Source organism: Cyprinodon tularosa, unplaced genomic scaffold (assembly GCF_016077235.1).
Source record: "Cyprinodon tularosa strain WSP-4 unplaced genomic scaffold, ASM1607723v1 ctg74, whole genome shotgun sequence".
In the NCBI taxonomy this organism is placed as follows: domain Eukaryota; kingdom Metazoa; phylum Chordata; class Actinopteri; order Cyprinodontiformes; family Cyprinodontidae; genus Cyprinodon; species Cyprinodon tularosa.
Window position 1 is genome coordinate 531,837 of NW_024039496.1, and position 27,352 is coordinate 559,188.

The 27,352-nt window shown below is 37.4% G+C and overlaps 2 protein-coding genes across 2 annotated transcripts in view; both read left to right on the forward strand.

The window, feature by feature from the left end:
• The window catches only part of kiaa0825 (KIAA0825 ortholog), a 168,425-nt gene extending 166,433 nt beyond the window's left edge, over positions 1 to 1,992 (forward strand). The window contains exon 23 of the mRNA XM_038269873.1: positions 279 to 1,992. Coding sequence (XP_038125801.1) covers positions 279 to 462 — 184 coding nt within the window. The 3' untranslated portion in view covers positions 463 to 1,992. The remainder of the gene's footprint in view (positions 1 to 278) is intronic.
• A 1,679-nt stretch (positions 1,993 to 3,671) lies between these two features.
• Positions 3,672 to 27,352, forward strand: part of fam172a (family with sequence similarity 172 member A) — a 202,268-nt gene continuing 178,587 nt past the window's right edge. The window contains exons 1-4 of the mRNA XM_038269803.1: positions 3,672 to 3,790; positions 4,258 to 4,392; positions 5,505 to 5,606; positions 15,962 to 16,062. Of these exons, the coding sequence (XP_038125731.1) occupies positions 4,293 to 4,392; positions 5,505 to 5,606; positions 15,962 to 16,062 (303 nt within the window). The 5' untranslated portion in view covers positions 3,672 to 3,790; positions 4,258 to 4,292. The remainder of the gene's footprint in view (positions 3,791 to 4,257; positions 4,393 to 5,504; positions 5,607 to 15,961; positions 16,063 to 27,352) is intronic.

The following is a 27,352-nucleotide window of genomic DNA, read 5'->3' on the forward strand; positions in this document are numbered from 1 at the left end:
CAACGCTTAGCACCAGGATGATTTTTGGAAAGGCTTTTAGTTTGAGTCTAAATAAAGTTCATGGTGCCTTGTGTTGTTGGGATATATTTACAGGCGTGATATAAAAAGATAGCAGCAATTTGTTTGGAATATTATCAAATGTGTTGGCAAAGTCATAATGTGTCAAATTAACATATAGGAAAATTTAGAATATTCTGCTGAATGTAGTTTTTGATTTAGCACTCAGAACTGTTTACTGGCATTAAACAGCTAGTGTTGTGTTTCTTCTCGCTCTCCAGGTGGGATATGCAGGAGGATGCAGAGCTGGAAGATGCAGAGAGAGAAATGGTGGAAGAACTTCAGAAATCCTTTTTTGTTTGCTGCTGCAGCAAGGGACCGAAAAATGCCTCTGGAACTGATGATACACCAACAAATCCGACCCACGGGGAAGCACAGTCATGCAATAAAAGTACTGTCCAATAACATTTCACACCGTTGGAGTTTATATTATGTTGCATTTTTTTTACATGCTCTTGGAATTCTCGAGTTGGTTGTTTATGCATCTGGGCACGCTTTCATATGATCACACATCTGTGGGAATATTTTGGTCTGTGTTTGTACTCTATATTGTGAATTTGCACGAATATGCACAAAGCATGAGGAAAAAAAGAACAGAACTAAAAAATAAAAAAAAATACGCAAGAGCTGGTGCCTTCCTATGTCTTCACACACCTGAGACAAATCTTCTGTGCCGTTCGACGCTGCATAAGATGCATTTTCCTCTTTTTGGAACACATCTGCAGAAACCAGTTCCGAGAGAAAAAAGAGTCGCGATTTGTTTGCCAGGGACAAGATAAGACTGTGTGATCACTGCAGGTAGCTGATGTGTTTTAAGACAGTGTGGGTGGAGAGAGTGGTGTCAGCAAGCTCTTTCTGCTCCCTTTAAGAATACATCAAAGAATATAGTTTGGAAGCAAAATATTGTCTGTTTTGAGTTTTTGATGTGTTCCAGAAATATGCTGCACCATACATATCAGTCAGTATTTAGCGCAAGCAGGAAAGTATTCATCTGCAATATGATTACTAAGTATATTTTTCTAAATTTGTGTATGCATGTATATATATATATATAATACTACCTTACTTGAAATCAATGCTTATTTTAGATTATTATTTATTATCTTGGTCATGGATTGTTTAAACTGCCAACCTGTCCTGGGTGACACTGCCTTTCGCCCACTGGCTGCCGGAAAAAGGCACCCTGAAGGATGAGTGCTAGAAAAGCTGGACTGGTCGGCAGTTTACAACATTGTGCACACACATTTACACCCACGGAAAATGTGGTTTTTGGACTGTGGGAGGACGCCAGAGTACCTGGAGAGAACCCACACATGCACAGGGATACCGTGCAAACTCCTTGCAGAAAGACCCCAGGCCGGGAATTGAACCCAGAACAGTCTTGCTGCAAGGCAACAGTGCTACAACTATGCTGCAATTAAAAAAGTTGTTTGCAAAGAAAACTTAATGCAGTGGTTGCAAGATCATAATGAACTGTGAGGGAAAACTAAGAACAATGAAATCTTCTTTTGAATCTTATGAAGTTAAAATCGTAAAATGCTTTTGTGTCATTAGAAATCCACAATATTTAATGTAACTACCTGTTTTGTGGTTGGACACACAAAAAGAAGAAAAAAAAAGTCCAACTCAACTGGTACAGTAAGTGGTTTCTGCATGAAAGCATGGCACCTACCTCTAATGAGTACCTGTGCACATTTCTTTTGTTTGTTTTTGTATCGACAAAGAGGACAGCAGCCTCTAACACTAACTGTTTCATAAGAATACACGAAACAACATGAAACAGCTGTCAGCTGGTTATTATATGGTTACTTTACTCTGTTCTGTGTTATGCAACCACCCCTAGATCTCATGATAGAGAATATGTATGTATTTTTGTATGTATGTTTTGGGAATAAAATGTTACACTGTGAGGATTTTTCATGGTACAACCATAAACATAAGTGTATTGTGATTATTGAATACATTAGCAAAATGTGATGAAGGCAAAAGGTGTTTTTGGTGCTAATAATATAAAGATCAGCAAGATTACTACTTTGAAAAACAACTTTATCATGTTTAATTTAAACTCGGTATAAATATAGTTGTTCTGTGAAGGCCTTGAGAGGTACAGTATGTCACAGGACCTTAGACAACAAAAATAATTAAGGCACAAAACAAGACAGGCCAGGGATAATTTTGATGGGATATTTAAAGCCTGGCTGGCTTACAAAACAATATCGGACTTGTTTTATAAGAATATTTTGTTATTTTAGAAGCACTGTTCCACACATGAAGAGGTGTGACAATGCGAATATAGTAAGACATTGGTATGTTCCTCAGCTAACAGGCTGGGTTAGGAATAGCTGCTGTCAATAGGCCCCTAATGACCTTGGAGGAGCTGGAGAGGTCCACAGCTCAGGTGAGTCAATCCATTGACTGAAATATATGTATACAATGAAAAGATGTGTCTGCTGAAAGAATACTGTAAAATATCCTATCTTAAGTTTGGAACAAGCTATGAATTACTCATAAGAAACATGCAAGAGAGGGCCTTGGTAAGAGAAGAGTACAAAAATTTTGTATTTCATTGAGTTCTGCAGTAGACTGTAATTGCCCAAATTATTTAATTCAGAAATCATCTTAAATATAAGGAGCGGTGTCACATTACTGACACTGCAATTAGAAAGCAGCATTTTAGATTAAAGCACTTTCATGTCTTAAAATGGTGCAGTCTGAGCCAAAACCAGACCAAAGTCCAAAAGAGGACTTTTGGCAAGGCTTGAAAATTATTATGAAAGGGATGTTTTCCATTCAATCTGACAGAGGCTGAATATAATTTCTTGATGTGTGAATTGTTTAGAGATAGACCGCAAATCATTTGTAGTTGTGAATATAATGAAAGGTGGTCCTATTTAAAACACTGACTTAGGGAAGCTGAATACAATATGAATATGCATGCATGTATAGATTTAATCCCACTTCATAATTTAAGCTGATAAACATTATTCAAGTTTCTGATCATAAGGCGACAGAATGTGAACATTTTCAGAGACAATACCTCAGTTTTATGAATGCTTTATGATAAAAATACTTTGGTTTGTTGTGTGCAGCTCTAGCAAAATAAAAAAAATAGACAAAGGTCATCTTTAAAATGCTTACATTTTGTTATTTCAGATTCACTTTGTTTTAATCTTAGTAAAATTGAATGCAAGCAAAGCAATCGATTGACAACTGCCAGAAATAACAGATAATAAAGCAAGGGTCGTCTTCTTTCTGATCCTTGCTTCATTTTAATTAGTTAGGATATCATTTGACAGAATATTTCACCCTGAAAAAAAATAATCCTGGATGAAAATTTTAATAAAAGTTTGCTTCTATATGTTTTTAAATAAAAAAAAAAAATCCAACTTGCATTCTGTTCACAAGATATTTTATAAATGCATATTTCAATCATACATTTTCACTGCTCTAAGGTCAGACAAAAGGGCTCCGAAACAACAGTAAAAAAAAAAAAAAAAAAAATGTAGAAACGCTGAAGTCAATTAACTAAATTTCTTTCCACCTTGATATCTAGTCAGCACGTTACGACAGTTGCCGCCGCTCTGCTACTGTGCCTTTAAATATCCATTCCAGTTCGTTGCCCCGGTAACCCGGAAGCTTCATGCGCTCCGTGCTGCTGAGCCGAGAGTCCTTCCTGTTTTAGAATTTTTTTTTAAGGAAGCAGCAACAACAGGAGAGTCGGTGAATAAATATGGTGCGTGAGTTCAACATAAAGTATGCATGCATCCGCAGTAAAAAAGCCCGGTGGTCTTAAAAACCTCCCTGTTCTGTTTGCTTTTTGGTGAATGTGTGAATAAACTGACCTGTTAGCAGTTGTTCCATGAAGAGCAGCTGCTTCTTTTCTTTTAAGCCTGCGAAACATCAACAGCTGTTTATCTAGCGTGGAGAAAAAAATCCAGACTCTTCTTTAAATGGGTTATATTAAATCTTTTTCTGTAAAAATAAGAAATATACCGCGAGGTTTGCATGATTAAGTAGATAGCTGCACGTGTGCACACTAGTAGTAAACAACAGACATGTTTTCTGTTTATGTTTAGGTTAATTAAGTAAAGTACACCACAGCAAGCACTCACTAATCTACTATTATCTGAAAGAATATAAATGTGTCTTGTAGCAGCAGCTATGAGAACATTAATGTTTATGTTTATTTAATTCCTCCAGGTTTGATCTGAGGGATCTGTGCAAGGAAAGGACCTATGCGCTCTTTTTCTGCCATATCAGGGTTGTGCATACTGTGGATCACCATGGCGCAGATCGCTGGCCAGGAGGACAGGGAGAAAACCACCGCGCTCAAAGGTAAATAAACAAACAATGCTGAGGGGTGGGGTAGGAGTGCAGAGTTTAGCTGCTCCTTTTGGAAAAACAGCCCAACCCAACCCTGGCAAAGGTATGCATACTCCTTGAAGGTCAGTTTAAAAAGGGTTGGACATTTCTACCTCTTTACTAAAACTCCTGAATCAAAACTTTGACATAGAAATAATAAAAAAATGTGTGGCAAAGGGCAACAGATACATTGAAAGGATCTGTTTATAGTAAACTGAAATGCTTGTGTCAGAGAAAAATAAATATGCGATGAAAACTGAAGGATTTCTGAGACTGGGAAGAATATCTGCTATGGCTGTGAACATGGTGTCAAAAGTACTTGTTGGTTACTTAAGTAGAAGTACAGATACTGCAGTTTAAAAACACTGGTAAAAGTAACAAATTGACATTTTTACTTAAGTAAAAGTGAAGAAAGTATGTGCTCCAAAAACTACTTAAAGTATAAAAGTATAAAGTAACCTTAAAAAAGAAAAAAAAAAACAGCCAGATGCAACTATATGAATTGAAAGCTCAATTTTACGACTATATTAAAAAAAATCTTTGAGATAGGGCCAATGATGAGGGAGGTCTTGTTGGTCTCAGTCCATCTCCTGATATGCTCTCACCTGTCTCCGACCTTTGAGACATTTCGACATCTTTTTCCTGAATCTGACATTGTAGCATGGCATAGACAATTCATGTTTACAGTTTGAAGAACACCTGCTTGCTTCTCATGATTTCCTTTAGCTAACCAATGAGGGTTTGCGTTATATGACCCATCCAGTTACACTAGTTTTCACTAGATGTGGATGGTGGCAATGATCTGCATTGGATGGCGCACATGACGTGAAATAAATATTTATAAACACAAAACCGAAGCCAAGAGTAACATGTAACGTTTGTTTTAAAAATGTAAGGAATAGAAAGTACAGATACTTGTGTGAAAACGTAACAAGTAGAAGTCAGAAGTAGGAAGAAAAATAAGTAATGGAGTAAAGTATAGATACCTAAAAAGTGTACTAAAGTACAGCAATGAAGTATTTGTTCTTTGTTACTTGAAACCTCTGGCTGTGAACTGATTTTGTATTGGTTTTCTTTGTTAACAGACTTGCTGTCAAGAATAGACTTAGATGAACTAATGAAGAAAGATGAACCTCCCTTCACCTTCCCTAAAACACTGGAGGAGTTTAAATATGCCTTCAATGAAAGTAAGTACCTTTCTCCAAGTCCTTAAAGCAGTAGCACATAATTGCATAGGATGCTGGCTGCTAAGTAAACCCCCAAGTCCCATGGAGTGGTTGGAATGGAATAGAATAGAATAGAATAGAATAGGAAAGAAAAGAAAATCCCTTTTTTCTCCCACAATGGAGAAATTGTGGTGCTACTGCAGCAAAACATTATAGCAAAACTGGTCACACAAATGTGGATCTTAAAAAGTATATAAAAATAACAGAATAGATAATGAAAGACTGTACTTTACAGTGTTTTATACAATATAAATACTGTGCATCTGAAGAATAAATAGTCAATACTCAGCTGTGGACATTTTTACAGTAATGGATATGTGAAAAATAGCAGCCACACCATAGACGTACAAAATGACAACAGTATGTTATTTATCTGACTTAGAAACTGTGCAAAAGTCAGTTAAATGCATGAATGTAATAACTTATTTAGGTTGTTGGGAGCAGTGTTGGTTATACAGTCTTCCAGCTGCTGGGAGGAAGGATCTGTGTTAACGCTCCCTGGTGCATTTAGGTTGCAGCAGTCTGTCACTGAAGGAGCTTTCCAGTTCAGCAGCAGCTTCATGCAGTATGTGGGAGACATGATCTGACAAAGATGTTATTTTTGTTAGAGTCCTTTTGTTTCCTACCTCCTGGACTGAGTCCAGAGGGCATCCAATCACATGGTTGGCTTACCACCTAACCATTGCAGATAATGGCACTGGATCGTGGCATAAACAGGAAAATAGTGGGAAAGTTGGGACCAGAACAAATGCCCTGTAGGGTCTGGCTGTATCAGGCTAAACGGATCCATCCCAAGGAGAGTACAGCGAAAGGGGTTTAATTAGTAGGTGATTGGGTCTATTTACTGGCAAAACTGAACGCATGGAAAAATAAGATCCGGTGGAAAGCAAAGTGGGTTAATCAACTTCAATCCTTTTTGAAAGTTAGAAAAGTAATATTTTGCTCAGAGTGACACTTGATGACACTGTGACACTTGATGACACTGTTGATAGATTTTATATATAGGGAGCGCTGCTTGGCAAAGCCAGATAACATGAATCCCACTTGAAAACAAATAATAAAAAGAACACTGTTCAACTTTGGAAACATAATCCTTAGGTCAGAAAAAATCCACCTGCTCTGAAACTTTTATATCTAAATGTGTCTTAATAAGAATTAATAAGTGCATGGTCCACAAAGTACATAAAATAAGTAATAAATAAATAAGTACAATAAGTGTAAAGCTGGATTTATTGGTGCAGTTTCTGCTTAGTATTGATTGAACCTAGCCCTGCGTTATTTCTTTGCTGAAGTTTGTGCAAAAGACGTGTCTTCGCAGCATCCCCCACAAAAAGACGCCACAACCAGCATGTGGGGTAATTAATTTGGGGCAAAAATTATGTTTTATAAAATTTTGTTGCTCAAGTTGAAGCAAATGTCTCTTTAATTGTAAGCTGAAGATTAGTTTCAGCCTGGAATTGTCCTCTGAATTCATTGGTTCATCATACAATCACACATTAGCAATGTGATAACCTCTGCTTGTTGGATAAATGTACATGTATACACAGAGCTTCCAACTCTTTTGGAATATATAGCAATAGAAATAGCAATAGACTACATATAGAGTATATAGAGTACATATTTGGTTGCATTTTTAACTCGCTTGCTGGTTAAATTATCCAATGTAAATATTTTTGAAAAAAAAAAAACAGTCTTTGAGTATTTTTCTTTTATTGAGGAAAGAAGTGGATGTAGTTTTTTTTTTTTTTGGCAACACGTACATCTATATAAAAGTAGATGCAATTGAAGATGTTTGTAAGTTATAGTTTAGTTCTAAGTCAAAAAAGACAAAAGAACATTTTTTTGTAAGTAAACCTGATTTTATTTTTCTTTTGTAGGTCAGCAGAATGGTGAAAGAAATACAACATTGCAAAAAAAATAAAATAAAATAAACCCCATTAGAAAATACAGCTGATATAACCCTTCTTACCACTTCTAAATTCAATTTCATTGTCAGAATAAGATAATCTGAGTTAGTATTTAATTGGCAAATCGATTTTGTTGGAAATGTAATATTTTAATGTTATTAGTTACTGATTTCTGTTTTATTGCTTAAAGAGGACTAAAATATTTAGTTAGCACTTGAAAACAGCTTTACAGGAAGATGAATCATGATCATAAATGTGGAAGTATTATTTACCAAATAACGTTTCTGATAAATTTCATGAGTTAGTAAGAGTGAATTCCCAAATTATGTTACCTTAAACAGTGCAGGTTTTATTTTAAGGGGGGTTGTCTTAGAGAATAAACAATAAGATCACATCTGAACAAAAGCTTTGTCTAAGAGCGTTCTAAGGCCACAATGATCCCCAAACACAGAAGTTTCCAAACTTTTCTTTTGGTCCCCCCATCCTCTCCATAACAGTAAAAAAAAAAAGGCAAATGCTGTAAATATATTATTGCAACAGAATTAACTCCAGAACCAAAAAAACAAACTACCACTTTTAGTTTATTTTACTTTGTACCAGAATCAAACAATGTTATTATTGCATAAAAAAACTCTCAACATGGTTCATTTATTTACCGTAACTGATTTCTCCCAAGCCCTCCTGCAATGTGCTGTGAATGATGCCGGGTAATATTCAGAAAAAGCTTTAAGAAGCCAAATTTGACACAAGATTCCTTAGATTGATTTAGGTAGTTTAAAGTATCTAAAAAATTGTAACCATACTATAATTTTCAATTCACTCTTTGACACAAGGCTTGAACCATAAATACCTTGAGCTTCTGCTTGCTTTAGGTCGCCTTTGCCTCAACCAGGTTAAAGCATTAAGCAATACCCCATTGTTAATAAACAATTATTAAGTTTTTTTTATTCTACAGCATGTATAGAGCTGTGGTTTTAGAGCTGTAATCGCTCAAACAGTGAGGAAAACCGCTTCATCTGCGTAATTAGACACCACCTATCCTGGGGGAATCTCTGATTCAGATTCTTCTTTGTAGAAGCTCACAATAATAGGTTTAAGACAGCTTGTCTTAATCACCCCATGTTATATGGATGCTACATGAAGGCAGTAGATCAGAACTTCACTTTTGGTCACCTGTTAGACAAACAACTACATTGCTTTGTATCCAAGGATTTTAAAAAGTACTTGACCAACTAGGCCTCCAAAGTCAGGATATTCACTCATGTTGCTTCTGAATGTTGTCAGCAGGTTGGAATTACAGGCAAGAAAGATTGAACGGTTTGCTTCGCACCATGTTTTTGTTTAAAGTTTTAGAGACTCTGGCTGTCACTCCTGGGGCTGTATGGGTTAAAACAGTGCATTAACAGTTTTTACCAGGCTGTTATCCTTCAATGTTTCTTGGCTAAACAGACCTCAATTTGTGACCTTAAGCTTCTGTGCATTTAGGCTCTACAGCAGGACAAGCACAGCCAGAAGACCACGTCTGAATGGCTGAAAAAATCTAACTGAAGGCAACCTTCCAACATGCCTAAATTAAAATGAATCTGCAGAAGAGATCTGGCCAGAATTCCTCAGCAGTGGGGTAAACAAGTGATGGCTAGTTACTGCAAATGCTCGATGGCATTTGTTGCGGTCTAGTTTGACAGAATCAATTATATTTAGGAGATAATTACTTTGTCACATATGTGCAGGTCGGTTTGCTTGTTTTTTTCCCCCCATAATATATTAAATCAAGTTCTGAAAACTACTTTTTTTTTATTTACTTAGGTTATCCTTGTCTGATCTTAAAATTTGTTTGATGATCCAAATATTTTTTACTGAGCAAACAACTCAGAAACCCAAGCAATCTGAAAGGCAGTGAACATTTTTTTCAGCACAGTAGATGGTCATCAGAGCAACAGATAAAAAGCTTAAAAAGCTGAAACTGTCACAAACAAGCCCTGATGAGAACCTAAATTAGTTTTACCATGGTTCACTATTAGCAGGAGGGTAAAGGAGGTAAAAAAAAAAAAAAAAAAAAAAATCTTTAAAACTTAATGTAAGTAATTGTAACAAAGGGTGCCATTGTTTGGTAAAGAAAAATTGATTCTGTAAGTTTCACACCTTTGTCAGCAGTAGAGCTGTAAGTCCTAGAAAATATGTAGACTTAGGCCCCGTCCACACGAAGCCGAACCCTGGCCTAAACGCACAAATTTTTCACCAAACCAGCCTCTCATCCATACGAAGCCGGCGTTTCGGGGGTCTGTAAACGATCTTTTTTTATCAGGCCTTCAGAGTGGGAAGATTTTGAAACGCTGTTTTCACGTTTCCATCTTTAAGCTCTAACCGCATTTTTTTTTTACATGCATGCGCGACACAGTATCACAACAACAATGGCGCCGTACTGTGTTGAATGGTTAATGCTCATGCTACTCACTCTGCTGTCGGGCTTACAACAGAATCTTCTTCTTCTGGAATATCTCCAGGAAGAACAGAGCAATATTGACGACATAGTTCAGCACCTGAATTTGACTGAACCACGAAAATGGACCCGCAGGGCAACCATGTATAAATATTAGTGTGCATGCCCAACATTTCGTCGCCTATTTTTGCTTTGGCACCACAGCGCCACTTACAGGCCTGGCATACATTTTGCAGCGTTTTCATGCATTTGTGTGGACGATCACATTTATTTTACGTCTCCGTCTTTACGACAAACGTTCTGGAAAATATTAGCGTTTCGTGTTCGTTTTGACTTCGTGTGGACGGGGCCATAGTCTAACCGACATGTGGGTTTAGCTGGCCTAATCATGTTTGCAGGATCTTTTTTGCTTGAAGTTATCAAAGATTTAGGAGAAGGGAGAGTTTGGAGATGCATGTAAAGCTGGTGGATCTCCAGCTCTTAATATTCCCCCATTGTCTTTTGCCCGTCTTTATCTGCTCTGTGCTCTGTCAGTGTCTGGCTGGCTGAGTGGGGGACATGTTGTGTACTCTATGGCCCGTCAGTAACCTACTCAGCCTTGCCCTCTGTCTGACGGAGAATTTGCATAACCTTGCTGCGCCTAAGAACAGAGACTCAGCACCTGAAATTATGCAACACCCACAAGCTGCTCTTCACACCCTCAAGTTCTAGCTCAGTCTACCATGGAGGCTGAAAAAATGTCTCTTTTATCTTCCTCTTCCCTCAAAATCCCATTCGTTATTTTCCAGTTTTTTTTTTGGCCCCATCTAACCAGAAATATCCTCCTGAAACTCAAAGCAGTGCCCTTCGCTGAAACTTTTAAAATCTTTATGTCTTGTCGATATCTCGTTCAAAGCCCCTTTTTTTGAAGGATACCATTTCTATTTAAGCCATAGTGGCCCTCCGGCAAAGTCTCCAGTACGTCGGCTAAGTCACTTTGGCCTGAAGGTTTTTTTTTTTTTTTTTTCAATATAACTGAACTCATGCTATCATAGTCTGAGACAAGTGGAACAAAAATGTTAATTTCACCATGTAATGATATGAATGCAGAAGAGGCTGTGTACAATAGTTTGCAGGTATCTTAATCACTGAAGATGATGGCTTCATCTCGCCAGCCCTCCGGTTTTCCATTACTGGAAATCCAAGGTTATGTACACCTAATTAAGCAGCCAAATTGAGAACAGAATGCTAATTATGATAGAAAAGGAGGAAAAAAAGTTGAGAAAATGTTATTCCTTTGAGAGGTTGTGTTGGGGGAGATGGGGGAGCTGATCACCCCTCAGCCTGTAGACATGAACACACACACATCTCTCCCCCTCAAGGTAGATCCACATCCTACAATCTCTTCCCTCTCTCTAACACACACCCAGATACACACCATCCCTACTGTGGGATTTCATTATAGCTCTTCCTTCCCCCCTCTTAGGCTGTAGTGTTTAGATACTCACTCCGTCCGTGAATGCATAATTTATTTTCTTCAAGGTACTATTTGTGCACACATTGCTTTATACCAAGTTCTCACTTGTCTCCTGCTTTACCTCTCAGGCATAAATGTATTTCTAAATACAACATAATACCAGGCCTAGATTCAAGAATTACATGTTATCTAACAACTAACCATGAAAGCAAGTGCTGTAATACACAGTAAGTGAGTAGTGTAAGATTTATCACATTGATAGAGGTGTGAAATGGTGGCGATTTAGAAGGAAATAAAAAAAAAATCTTCATGCATTCCTTTATCTTGCAGAGATATTATGTTTATATGCTCACATTGTGCAATAATTGAGAAAGTATGAGGCCCCCCTGGCTATTTGGGTTAAGTATGTGTACTTTTTGTCATTTAGCTCACAAAATTTGCAGTCATAAAGGTCAAAATTTAATTTAACATGGTTTAGTGTTTTATTGTGTTGTAGTGTCAACTGCAGGATCGATGGGCTCATTGCTAAGGTATGGGCTCTGCAGTCGCAGAAGGGTAATTGTTTAAAACAGTAGCACCACCTCTGAACAGCATTTTCTTATTTTATGAGTTTTTATATGAGTAAAACCTTTAATGTTCTAAAAAACTGTTCTTGTTGCCCTGAATTAAAATAAAGACTGTAGGCTATGTTTCAAGACCTTCCCACTGTCGCTCAGTTGTAACAGTTTTTACATGTTCACAAAGTCAGTCATAGCTTTTTACATGTTACCTTGACCTTCGGGCTGCCCCCATCCTTAAAGGAAATGATGGGAGCAAAGATTTTATGTATACCAGCCCACTTTTTATAATATTCTGATAACCTTTTTCTGCTCTGCACTGTCTTTAGTCTGCAGGCATTGCTGTTAAAAAAAGGCACCAGCCAAATTACTATTTGATGTCAAAGTAAAGTAGGAAATAATGGCCAAGGTTGCAGTGAAAGAGAAAAGGGGAAAAAAGGATCAGTTTGTGTTCAGCACCAACATTCATCCTTTTGCTGTCTAGACAGAGCTCTATTTTCAGGAGGATTTTCTTATGCTGGGGTGTTTCCATTCATCTTAAACAGGTTAGAAGCCTGAATGAAACCTGTCCTTAGATGCATTAAAACATGATATATGAACTGATGTAGATACAGCCATGGAAAAATAGAATATAAAAATAATATTCTAAGGTTTACTGTCGGAAGAATTATGGAAAGAAGAAGCCTCAAAAAAAGAAACGTACCTAATATGACTATCAAAGGTTTTACCAGAACGTCTAAAGAATGTCTGTTTCTCAATGTTTTTTAGTTAATAGAATATAATTATCCTTAACTGTTTTAAAGTGGAGAAATTCAGGTGTACCAGCAGCAAATAGGGGAATGGCTTACAAAATAAAATAATGTATAAATATTAAAAGCTGCATACTCATATTGAATAAAATATGCAACTGATTTGGGGGATTTCAGGCGTAAAGAATGTACTAAATCTAGAAAAAGAGATGGTTACATAGTGTAAGAGCTTCTGAGAGGTAGGATTTGTGATAACACAGCTTTGTGTACAGAGGGTGCAGCAGTCGTTCAGTGTAAAGGGCTGGTTATACCACCCCCCCCCCCCCCCCCAAGCAGTGTGTCGCAGTGAGCTTGTCGCAGATCAAGCTCACTACTTTTTAATTATGCTGGATTTTGAAGCTTGGTCTGCACTATGTTATTCCACGCCACAACACAAGAGGGACTATCACGAGCTAGCTGTGGGTCTAGATACGGCCAAGGCGGTGAGTAAGTGAAAAAAACACAAGAGGCAAGTTTGTGCAAAGCGGCAAAGAGGGCGAAAAAGAGTGGGGATCCGGGTGGAAAAATGGTCCTAGCGTTCTCGCGCACCTCACTCTTCTAGCTGGTCCAACTTCAGGAGTTTTTTTCCGCAATGCCGTTCGCACAAAGAAAACAAGCTTGTAAGGTACCAATCAGGAAATATGCATACAGTAGAGCTGATGTAGAATTGACCAATCAGATATGTGTTGTATCATCAGAGGCAGGGGAAGAGATGGACATCTAATCAATCCTGTTGAACAAATGGTTCAGATCCTTCACATTTCAGGATTATTCGATCCTCCAGGGTTTTAGTGTGTGTGTACATTTTCAAGCCTGGTGAATCTCTTTAGTGCATTTTGTATATACAAATATAAGTTGGTAAATAGGAACTTAAAAAGATGTAATAGAAAATGTCTATTTAATCCAGAGAAACAAAGAAATGGCTGACTCACTCAAACTGTTTTTAAACAATTTACTGAGTGAAAAAGCCTTCTTGGATTGGCTTTTTACAAATTGGGGCTATTTGTAAACTATTTACAAACTCAGCAGCCCGAGTGCCGTCCCCTGGTATGTGATTTAGGAAGCAAAGACAGATAAAACCAGGCATGGTTGAAATCTCTTCTTTATATGGCGACTCCTTGGCTCACTTTGGTTTATCTTTAATCCATTGCTCTGCTGGTTTGGATGTAATCTGAGTCCAGTTAACTTGAGCTGTGCGGCTCCTCTTTACTCCAACTTATGATCTCTACTTTTTCCCTCTATGTTCTGTTTTGCCAATATAGCTCTGAGAATTGATGTCCCAGAGCTAGATAATTGCCCAACAGATTTGCTTTCACAAGGAGACCATTATGGTTGTTGCCATAAGGTCCCGCTCAGTGATTATGTAGGAACATTTATTAGAAATGGTTTAGAGAATAAAATCATATGCAATGCACATGGAGAGGGAAAGGGAGGTGAGAAAGGAGGGGGTATAAGAATTTAAGGTAGAGAGATAGAGATGGAAAGAGAGAAAAGAGAAGAAAAGAAAATGGTGATTAAAAACATAACTCCACAACATGGAAATTGACCTCCAATTTCTGATTGGGATCTAGTCTTAAACTGCTCATCATTCCTCATAACCTCTTGTAGACTATACAAGGCATGATACACATTTGAGACAAAAATCGGGGCAATCCAAAAACTGGCTGTGTGAGTGAAAAACCATCTCAAAATTAGTCAAAAGGTGGCAGAGTGTAATCCCGGCTTAAGAGGACCAATAAGGCTGAAGTTTATTGGTCCAAGTGGACGTTCGGACTAGGCCACGGGGCCATTTTGATACCGGATTTCGATACCCATCCCTCATCATAATTGGGGAATCCACACAGTGCGTCTTGGTTAAAAGAAGCACCACTGGTAAACTGCACTGGCATAGCCGGAAAAGGGAGGAAGGAGATAAATGGCACAACCACAGAGGCAGAAACAGTGTGGAAACATGCACCATGGAGGGAAGAAAGTTAGCCTTGGTTTGACACATTAGAAGTTGATTAAATAAACAACATAGCCCAATGCTCCAATATTCAACTTGATAGCCTACTCTCTGTAGGGGCGCTGTTACCCAACAAGAAATAAAACTTTTATTATGTAGAACGTTTTATGAGGAAATAATCCTTAGTATCTGTGTGATGACACTGAGGACTGTGAAGGTCCATATCTCTCTGGTATTTTGCCTGTTAAAATGCTGTATATTTGTAATTTAAGCTGGAGGTCGTAGCAAATAAGGGATTCATTATAGCCTGGTTGATTGTAGGGCTGAAATAACTAAATATAGTATAGAGACACTGAAACATACCTTTAGCTGACTGAGTCATAGAGCAGCAATTATACCAAAATTGTAAAAATTTAAGATAAAAAAACAACTTTTTCATCTGTCAATATGCTCTATTCAGAACTCCTCAAGTGGAAAAGTTTTAGTTTCACCTGGTTTAATTACATAAAAAGTCTTCTTGAAGAAATATTTTGCTATTTGATTATTAATCAAAGAAATAATCAACAGATTAATCGATTTGCAAAATAATTGTTAGTTGCATCCCTAGTTGAATGCTTTCTATTTCAAAATTAAAAGAAATAAACTGATTATTGTGGTGCTACCTGCTGTTTGGAAGACAGTTATTTTTAATTTTCATCCAAAAAAAAAAAAAAAAGAGAAAATGGCAACAAATGCAACACATGTGGTCGAGGTTTAATTAAATATCACCTTTTAAAATCCTAACTATCTCAGATCTGCAACCTTCATCACCATATTTCTCTCTGACCTTGAGGTTATTTGGTGTACAAATTTTTCAGGTTGGAATTGAGACTGTAGCGGACATGCTTGTTCTATTTGGGGTCTGGAGATCTAAATAAAGGGCTTCAGATCTACAAATAAAACAAATGCTTTACCTCGTCCTCTTCAATGGTTCAATCTATTGATGGTTTGCCTGGAGCAGAGAGTTTATCACTCAAGATGCATTTTAATGCTCTGTGTGAACGGCCATCTCTACTGAAGTACACTTATATGTGAATCAACCAGCTAAGACCTGAACAGGACGGGCCCGGAATGAAAAAGTTCTAATTGCATGAATAGCAGCTGCCCAGCATTGTCAAACCTCACTTATTATTATTGTTGGGCAGAATGTATTTATCCTAACTGTTTTTCTTTGTCTGTCATAGATGGCCAGCTTCGGCACATAGAAACAGGTGAACCTTTTGTGTTTAATGCCAGAGAAGATCTCCACCGCTGGAACCAGAAACGTTATGAGGCTCTTGGAGAGGTAATAGTATTCATTTCTCCTTTCTAAACTGAATTTGTTTTTTAGTTTTTTAAGCACACTTGAGAAAAGCTATCTCCATTAGGGATGTACTTGTATTTTATTTGTGTTGATCAGTTTCTGCTGCTGCCGTTGGAACAAAAGACTGCACTTGTACACAACCCAGCCCCTAACAAGCCCAGAAAGTACTGAGTCTGTAGAGGGACCAAAGCTCTGGGAAAGTGAAATTACCCCTGGTAGATATGTTTGGAAATGCTGCCCGGGCCTTCAACAGCCCCAGGCATTTGACTGGCAATGGAAAATGGATTATCGTGTTATGGTCATCTTATTCCCCTGGCAAAGAAGATGGCACATTTTGTTGTGGTTTTCCGTCACCTGTTTTGTTTTTCTTTTTCATATCTAGTTCTCTTTTGTTTTATGTTAACAGTGGAATGTTTTCATCTTGCCAGTGCTAAAAAGAGGACTGCTACATGTCCTCTCTTTCATGCATTAGTACCACAGGAACTATGCTAGCTGGGAGTAGGTTTTCCTTTATTGGAGAAGGATCTGTAAGAGATGGTGTCAGACTGAAGGGATACATGCTGTTTCTGGAGAGAAATCAAGCTTTTAATTGTAAGAGATGTTGATATTCATTCACTGAAAAGGTTTATCATTAAATAAGTTTTATTTCTTTATACTACTTTCAGACATAATGACTGAATTATGCAAAATATTGTTATTATATAAAACTATACATGTTATAGCCATGTTTTTATGTGTTTAATTTGTAATTTAGCTGCACTGATATAAAGATATACCTTCAGTAATTAATTTGAGAAGTCAAATTAAACCACTGATTTAAGATTTTTTTTTAATATCATTTATAGTTTTAATTTATCGTCATGGGCATCCTTTGGCTCCTGTTTTAGGCCTTGAACTGTCTGTTTTTGGTAAAGAACTCTTTGTCTTATCTCTGTTCCAAACTCATTAGGTCTAAACTTTTAATATTTCAAATAAAAGGCGCTGAAATGCACGTGGAATTTCTGTTAAGTGTGTGCAATATTTGGGCCTTATGTGGGTGATCCACAAAGCATCTTTTATTCTGCTCCAATAAAATGAGCAGATAACATGTTCCAATGGCAGTTTCACAATGAATAAGACTTACAAATCCTCTGAAGATCAGGCCCATCGGTTTCTGGGAGTTAAATAGTGATATCAAAGCTATGTTGGCTGTCAGTCCAAGTCCCTCACATGACTGGTATCTGTCTCAATGAAAGCAGTTTTTGGTAACCTTTTTCTGTGGATAACTTGACTGAGCAGTTTAATCTTGTTTTTTGGGATGTGCTGAATTCTGTAGATGCAGCATTTCATTGAAATGAGTTCATATTTGATTTATGTGTTTTTTTGGTTTTACAGTGGTCAGCGGCTCTAAAATGACTGCAAACATGTTTCCTTTTTTTTTTTTTTTAATAACAAGGTTAAGGACTGGAAGTTCCCCAGGTTCCGCATGGTGACATGTTAATAGCTTCTTCTCCTCCTAGGAGCAGTGGGCAGGAAGTAATTTATTATTAGCTCCCCTCTTTGTCTATTTTAGACTGTTAGATTAAAACGCTGAACAACCGGTTACTTAGATCCTCTTTAAATGAGTTATTAAGGACCTTTAGACCACAATTGGCCCATACATCTGATCCATTTTAAATTATGCCTGTATTTGGGAGTTTTTATGCACTTTTTGAAAGCAGCAGTGGTTAAACCTTTTTTTTTTTTAATAAGTCACATTCAGACCTATTTTAAACACAACTGTTCTAGCAAATGTGTTTGAAAAGTGGTTTTAAATTAGCTTATTCAGTAGTGAACAGGAAATGATCTCACTTTTAATAAAGATCATTACGCTGAGACAGCGCTGACAAAGGTGGTTATTGACTTTTTGTTAAATATTGACTCTTACTGACTTGAAGTCTTGCTGTTGCGCCTTGGCGCCTCTGAGATGGTCGATCATTTTATCTTACATCAGTGGCGTAAACATTATTTCTGAATCTTGAACAAGATGCTGATGTGGTCGAAGTCCTTTTTTATATCCCAGAGCTGAAAGTGGCTAATAATGTTCTGTGTGAGCCTTGTAAAGTCACACAAGGGGTTCCACAAGCTTCCTCTTTTGTTTCCCTGCTTCTCGTCTTTTATCTTGCACCACTGGAGCAATTATAGCATTGTTTTGGAATTGGTTTCCACTGTTATCATGATGTTTTACTATTATGTGTGCCTGTAACTTTAATTATAGGTCTAATTTTTCCAAACTTGATATCTGTCTTTCTGTTGTTAGGAATTGGTTTTCAAAGAATTCTCTGTTCTTTGGCACTGCAAACGCAGAGATGAAGATCCTTGGACCTCATAAATGGCATTATCTGTTTGAAAATGTGTCTCTTTCTCTGGACAGCTGTGTTGCCCAGTGAACTGACAAAATAAAATCTAAAAAAAAAACTTTCTTTTATTTAAAATCAGACCCTTGTGTTTGACATGAACATTTAAGAGTTGTTGAGGGTGTCCTTTTTGATCTCAGTAGAATAAATAAGATCAGGTCCATCCAGTCTAACAAAGACGCTGACGTTCTCTTCCATTCATTTATAATGTCTTAGTTGGACGGCCCCAAATAGTTTTAGAGTTCCATAGATGTTTGAAAAATGGCTGCTGTTCAAAATGTACTTTGAGCAAATTGGAGAAATGTGACCTAAATTTTCTAGAGCTGTGTTTATTAGAACAGAACCCTAACCCCAAGTATTTCTAAGTGTTTTCTTATGCTGGGGGGCCTTTTGGCCTTTTTTAAACTTGTCTAGAACCTGGATTGGAGGCCTAAAAACACTATTGCTGTAAATTCCTCAAAGATCAGTGTTTCCTAAAAACAACCTTAAATTTTAGAGTCCTAACGACACAACTGAGTAAAAATCCAGCAATTATAGTTATTGTGTATCAAATGTGTTTGTGGGCTACAATATAAAGACACAAAGATTTAATTCTTTTACTTTTTGTGTTTGTAGGGGGGAAAAAACAAGCAAAACAAACAAACAAACAAAAACAAACAAGAAATCTGTTACTGGGAGACTAAATCTTCAATATTATGAGGTTAACCCAGACTTGCTAGGTTCTAAAGTTCCCTTCTAATTCACTCTCAAATTTCCACCACAGTCTGGGTATTAAGATAATGAGACAAAATATTTCTTTGTTATCATATTTTTCTGTTAGCATTCTCTACTATGTTGCTTTTAATTGTTGCCTGCATTCTTTGAAGTTCAAAGGAAAGTGTTGGACCCTTTTGTGGGATTACCTGCATGTTTTTATTATTTCTAATGCAGGTATACAGTAGCTCCTTTGAGAGCCGGTCCTCTCTGAAGCTTTTTACCATTCTTCTTTAATTTTGCATGCTTAGGCAGTATCTGCCACCATCTCAAAAGGATGAAAAACAAATATGTAGAATCAGCGAAGCCGTGGACTTCAGGGACCTACAAACATTTAAACTAAATGAACTTCTCCACCTGATGTTCACAAGAAACAAATAACAATCAAACGAGATGTATGCAAATGGTATTTATCCTTCGATTTAAGGAATGATAGATGTATCTACATAGGAAATGCAATCAAACAATGGTGTAAATCCCTGTAGATGTGACTTTGTGTAATGAGCAAATATTATATGAGTTGTGTTGTAGGAGATTAACTGGTTGGGAAAAAAAGTGTTCTAAATAAGCTTGAGTTATTTTATTGGTTGCTTTAACGTCCCAGGTAATTCACAGAAATAGAAAAAAAATATCCTAATCTCCAAATCTCTGCTCTAGTTTTCTTACTGAAAGTGTAAATTCATTATTTTGTTTGTAAAAGATTTGTAAGGCTCAATATAAATAAACAAAAATTCTGAATTGGATTAGGCTGCTTAGTCAGGCTCTTCATGTCTCAGGTTAAAGCTGTGAGTCACACATGCATACCTGCATTCTTATTTCAGCACCTGCATAGCTGATGCATGCAGATTTATTTCAGCTTAGATTCCTCTTTGTCTGCCGAGTCTTTATTTCAGGTAGATTGAGAGAGTACATTCAGAGTTTGTGTAAATACAGACAGGTCTGTTGTCTACATCCTAGCCTCCTCCATCAGTCTGAGAGCTGATGGAGGATATAAATGGGCACAAAGCTGTGCTTGCATGTTGCCTCTTTTTGAATAGAGCCGCATCATCGTTTCCCCCTAATGTTCATTCAGTTTCCTTTCTTTCCAAGTCGAGAAGGATACCTTTGTCCATTTCTCCCGCTCTCCTGTTTCCCCCCCTTTAGTTCCTCTTGATCCTCTCAGCTTCTTATTTTTTTCTTGGGTGCTCAGGCTGCGTTTGTATGTCTGTTTATGTTCATCAGGCGGTGGTGGAGAGGGGTGACTGGGGTGTCTCCCGTATTGTCAGAGACATTATAGCACCAGATGTCCAATTCGCACTTCAACCTTGTCTGAATAGAGACTGATAGGAGGAGGGCGACGGATGATAATGGAATGATGGTTGGAAGAGGAAAAAGAAAAAAGAAAGAGATGTGCATGAATCCATATGAAAACAAAATGTTCCTTGAATTGTGTTAGATATTTGTGGCAGGATAAATGGAAATCTCACCTTATGTTTTATATTCTAATTGTAGAAAGTCTTTGAAAAATGTAAAAATTTATATGGATTGAGTTGTGGAATTTTGAAATGTAAATTAATCTCTCCGATTTTTTTATTTTCCAATTTTTTTTGTTTCAGCTTTGCCTTTTAAACTTTTTTTATTTGACTCATTTTTTGTTTGAATCAAAATTGGCTTTTTTCAAATTAAATTGCAATCATTAACTTGTTTTAGAGAATTTGATTGTGTAAGCTGCCTGTAACACAAAGAAGCTCTGCCTATAAAGACTGATTAATTGAACCAGAGTTATAAAAGTATGTTGACACCGATCATGTTGTTCACGAGACTTTGTTAAGGCTGGACATTGGTAAGCGGGTTATAAAACAAAACAGAATTTTTTTTTATAAAGGATATGTTTGCACCAAAGTAGTAGGTGTGCTGAGAGAGCTTTTTATTAACTATTCAAATGTAGTTATTATTGAAAAAACTAGGTTATTTGATGATATGACTGGTAGCTGTTAAAGTATAGCTATATTCATTTTAGAACCACATGAAACTCAATTTGGTGAAGACAGTGAAATGGATCTCCATACTGCTCTCCTTTGACATCCTCAACATCACTGTGTCTACTTTGGATAAGTTCTACTTCCTTGGAACAGACCTTTCTCAGGAAAAAATGTAGTTTGGAAAAAATGTCCTACAAATACTGTCCTTCTTGCAGGAACAAAAAAAAAAAAAAAAGCATCCTCCAAAATAATTCATCTTCTAGACCAATGGTTCCCAACTTTGGTCCTCAGGGACCCCTGCCCTGCATACTTTGATGTCCCTCTGTTTTAGCACTCCTAATTCAAATATTTGCTCCTCCTCTGCATGCCATCAAATGCTGCAGGATCTTATTAATCTCTCATTCATTAAGCTCAGGTGTGTTACAGCAAGAAGAACCCTAAAGCTTGCAGGACAGTAGTCTCTAAGGAGAAGGGATAGGAAACGCTGTCTAGACTAGTAGTTTGACAATCCAAATGTTGAAAAGCTGAAAACCACGTCAAGTGAGCGTTCTGTGAAATTTTGTAAGTTAATTCGATTAATTGGTAATATTTACCTAAAAAGTTCATTTAAAGAAGATCTTATGCCGGAATTAAACCAGGTGAAGCTAACACTTGGCATCCTCAGGAGTTCTGGATATAGTATATTGATGGACATCAGCTTGATTACAAGTGATCTATATATACTTTTTTACAATTTCAGTATGATTACTGGTCTGAGTTGGTTGCTCCTTTGGCTAATGGTATGGTTTGGATCTGTACTTCAGTTAATGATGAATTAATTAGCAAATAAGTGAACTATTATTTTCAATATTGGATTATCCATCCATCATCCATCTTCTGATTATCCGGGGTCGGGTCGAGGGGGTAGCAGCATCAGTAGGGAGGCCCAGACGTCCGTCTCCCAAGCCACTTAGGCCAGCTCCTCCGGGGGAATCCCAAGGCACTTACAGGTGCTGGTCATAAAATTAGAATATCATGAAAAAGTAGATTGATTTCAGTAATTCCATTTAAAAAGTGAAACTTGTATATTATATTCATACATTACATACAAACTCATATATTTCAGATGTTTATTTTGTTTAATTTTGATGATTACAAATGACAACAAATGAAAATCTCAAATTCATCATATCAGAAAATTAGAATATTGTGAAAAGGTTCAAAATTGATGGCCCCTGGTGCCACACTCTAATCAGCTAATTAACTCAAACCACCTGCAAAAGCCTTTAAATGGTCTTTCAGTCTAGTTCTATAGGCTACACAATCATGGGGAAGACTGCTGACTTGACAGTTGTCCAAAAGACGACCATCGACACCTTGCACAAGGAGGGCAAGACACAAAAGGTCATCGCTAAAGAGGCTGGCTGTTCACAGAGCTCAGTGTCCAAGCACATTAATAGAGAGGCGAAGGGAAGGAAAAGATGTGGTCGAAAAAAGTGTACAAGCAAGAGAGATAACCGCACCCTGGAGAGGATTGTGAAACAAAACCCATTCAAAAATGTGGGGGAGATTCACAAAGAGTGGACTGCAGCTGGAGTGAGTGCTTCAAGAACCACCACACACAGACGTATGAAAGACATGGGTTTCTGCTGTCGCATTCCTTGTGTCAAGCCACTCTTGAACCACAGACAGCGTCAGAAGCGTCTTGCCTGGGCTAAAGAGAAACAGGACTGGACTGCTGGTGAGTGGTCCAAAGTCATGTTCTCTGATGAAAGTAAATTTTGCATTTCCTTTGGAAATCAAGGTCCCAGAGTCTGGAGGAAAAGAAGAGAGACACTTCATCCACGTTGCTTGAAGTCCAGTGTAAAGTTTCCACAGTCAGTGATGGTTTGGGGTGCCATGTCATCTGCTGGTGTTGGTCCATTGTGTTTTCTGAGGTCCAGGGTCAACGCAGCCACATACCAGGAAGTTTTAGAGCACTTCATGCTTCCTGCAGCTGACCAACTTTTTGGAGATGCAGATTTCATTTTCCAACAGGACTTGGCACCTGCACACAGTGCCAAAGCTACCAGTACCTGGTTGAAGGACCATGGTATCCCTGTTCTTAATTGGCCAGCAAACTCTCCTGACCTTAATCCCATAGAAAATCTATGGGGTATTGTGAAGAAGAAGATGCAATACACCAGACCCAACAATTCAGAAGAGCTAAAAGCCACTATTAGAGCAACCTGGGCTATCATAACACCTGAGCAGTGCCACAGACTGATCGACTCCATGCCACGCCGCATTGCTGCAGTAATACAGGCCAAAGGAGGCCCAACTAAATACTGAGTGCTGTACATGCTCATACTTTTCATGTTCATACTTTTCAGTTGGCCAACATTTCTATAAATCCTTTGTTTTTATTGGTCTTCAGTAATATTCTAATTTTCTGATATGATGAATTTGAGATTTTCATTTGTTGTCATTTGTAATCATCAAAATTAAACAAAATAAACATCTGAAATATATGAGTTTGTATGTAATGTATGAATATAATATACAAGTTTCACTTTTTAAATGGAATTACTGAAATCAATCTACTTTTTCATGATATTCTAATTTTATGACCAGCACCTGTAGACTCAGACTCAGACATACTTTAATAATCCCAGAGGGAAATTACTTTTGTTACACGCTCCAGATATACAAACACACACACATATATATATATATATATATATATATATATATATATATATATATATATAAAACCACACAAAAAATATAGATATATACATATATAACTCTATATGTATGTATATGTATATATTTGCATATGTATAACTATAGATCCAAATAAAGTAATAGTGATGTTGTGATGTTGCTCCCAGGGCAGCCGAGAAACATAGTCCCTCTAGCGTGTCCTGGGTCTCCCCCTGGGCCTCCTCCCGGTGGGATGTGCCTGGAACACATCACCATGGAGACGTCCAGGAGGCATCCAAATCAGATTCTCGAGCCACCTCAACTGGCTCCTCTCGATGTGGAGAAGCAGCGGCTCTACTCTGAGTCCTCCCCAGATGACTGAGCTCCTCAGCCTATCTCTGAGGGAGAGCCCAGACACACTACGGAGAAAACAAATTTCTGCAGCTTGTATCCGGGATCTCGTTCTTTCGGTCATGACCCAAAGCTCATGACCATAGATGGATATAAGATTGGATCAATATTGGATTAATCAAGGATAATCTGATTGATTAGGGAACTAAAGTCTAAACTAAACTCAAAAATATTTTTCTGGGCACAAATATTATGAGTAGTGCTCATTCTGTTTAAAATAAATTCAACTTAGGAGTAAAATACCTACAGACGAATAAACTAACACACAGACATTTACCAGGCCTGGAACAAACTTTTGTCATAATTGCTATATTCTAGCTGTAAAACACTGGAGGCTATCTATGCAGTGTCACTCTGTGCAGCAGGGTCACCTCAGCCTGTGTAGGTGTCAGTTGGAGTCTAATTCCTGTGATTTGCTGATAAATTTCTCTGATAGAAGACAAGCATAGGGCCTGGCCCAGATGGAGCTCTATTAAGCTGTTAATAAATGAGGATTCTTCTGTGCTCTGTCTGCATCTGTCGAATTGAAAGCAGTCACAAATTTGTAAACATACACGCACGCACAAACACACAGACAGTAAGTCAGAATATTATAATGAGGTAAAGCTAGCCAGATGGCTGAATTAGAAAACTTACTCTCTATCTCTCTCTCTTTTTGCTCTGCAGTCTCTCTCTATTATGTGTTTTCTAATCCTGCTTTTTAATGTTTCTAAGTCAAACTGATTGTTAATTTCATCTTTGAACAAACAGCAGCGGTTCACAAAATGTTTTACCTTAATAAATTCCACCTCAGTAGATACCAGCGATCAGAGATTTTCCTTTAGGAATAATAATAAAAAAAACTGAAAAAATGTTCTTGCCATTTTGTCCCATCAACTTTTAGATGCAGAGTTTTCTTTATTACTTGGACAAAAAGATAAATTATGATTGTTTAGCCATTTGAAACCACCTTTAACACCTTACATTATTGATTGGTTGAAAGATGGGATTAATAAATAGATGTAAAGAGGAATAAAGCTTTAATTGTTTCATAGTGAGGACTGGACAGTTATCATTAACAAATGTAAAAAAATAATTATCAGATGGTTCAGCCAAATCCAAGAGCAAGCCATAGCAACAGCCTTAACAACTGAATGGTTCGGTTGGGGCCACAAAACCAGTGACATCACACAGCGTGATCTGCTCTTGTTTGATAGGAGCTAAAGAGATCATGTTTTGGTTTTTTCCAGTTATCTGCAATGATAGAGATTTGAAGCAATGCATTGCTCTTAAAAGGGTAGTGGGCTCTTTGAGTGGCCTAAAAAGAGCCTAAAAGTTTTTCTTGTCTGATGAGACGTCAGGTTCGACATGTGATCAGCAGTGACGGGACCTGTTGGTTTGTTGGTCGACTGGATTCCATTCATGATCCATTGAAATAAGCTCACTTTATGAAGATTAATAAGTATCTTTATTACCATCGCTATCTGTGTCACTAGTATGTGTGTATATCCGCCATGTTGGCCAGCAATTTCTTTTCTATTTGAAAAATCGATCCACAAACATAATAGCTTCTTTTCAAGCTTATAAAATAGTTAAAGAGAAAAATAAAAACAACTTTAGCTATATATTATAAGAGTTGTAGTTTGCTTCTACTTTCACACCAATGAGTGGTGTCAGCACAATTTTAATAAAAAAAAAATTTGAAAGCCTATATAAGTTGTTGTACTTGTGTTGCTTTGTATCTTATTAAAACCACTCACTGATCATGGCATCACACAAGCTCTGCAACCAAGCATATTGCAACTATAACAAATAGATTGTTATTGCCTCTTATTTTCATAGTAGTGAGGATTGTGGCAGCAATTGCTTGGTAGTCAAGTAGCAAGAACCACAAGCTCTTGCTCCTAATTGACTGTCAGTTTCCACAGTTTCCACAGAATCTCTCCCCAGTGTTCCTTTTTCTTTTTGAATCAAGGACTGATGTGTTTGACTCATTTTGGAATGTTTGCTCTTACCTACTAAGAGGTTATTTTAAAACTTATTACCTTGAAATAAGTGAAACAAAGCCTCTACTGAGTACAACTAAAGGTCCTCTAAGTACCAAAGTGGGACCTTGTAACCTTGTAAAACAGGAAATGTGTAAGGCAGCTAAGATGGTAGTAAAGCATATACAAAGTAAAATATTTAAACCTAATGTCTGAGAATATTTCATTCTTTTCTTATTTTTAAAGCTATTAAAGATATAACTAAGCAGCTGACAAGGACCTCAGAGATTCAGTTTAAGGAATCGCAACTTCAGTACAACCAGAGTGACTCACTGAGGTTTTAAATTGAGAGACATTTCTACCAAGGCAGTTGCCCTGGGCACATTCAGTAATGTTAACTACAGAAGAATAAAATATGATAAGATATAGGCTACTACTTTGGTTGTGAATACACTGCTGGAAATTTTCTTCAAAATCTTATAGTAAATGTCTCTTGTAACAAAAAAACAAGAAACCAAAAATAAGTTGGGTAAAACCCTTTTTGTTTACCTAGCAATACAGTAATCTTTTGGTTCGTTGCTTGATTTTACTTTTTTCAGATGGTTCTTATATATATTTTTTGGATTAATAATAACAGTGCAGTAATATACACTATATTGCCAAAAGTATTTGCTCACCTGCCTTGACTCACAAATGAGCTTAAGTGACATCCCGTTCCTAATCCATAGGGTTCAATATGACGTCGGTCCACCCTTTGCAGCTAGAACAGCTTCAACTCTTCTGGGAAGGCTGTCCACAAGGTTTAGGAGTGTGTTTATGGGAATTTTTGACCATTCTTCCAGAAGCGCATTTGTGAGGTCGCACACTGATGTTGGACGAGAAGGCCTGGCTCTCAGTCTCCGCTCTAATTCATCCCAAAGGTGTTCTATCGGGTTGAGGTCAGGACTCTGTGCAGGCCAGTCAAGTTCATCCACACCAGACTCTGTCATCCATGTCTTTATGGACCTTGCTTTGTGCACTGGTGCACAGTCATGTTGGAAGAGGAAGGGGCCAGCTCCAAACTGTTCCCACAAAGTTGGGAGCATGGAATTGTCCAAAATGTCTTGGTATGCTGAAGCATTCAGAGTTCCTTTCACTGGAACTA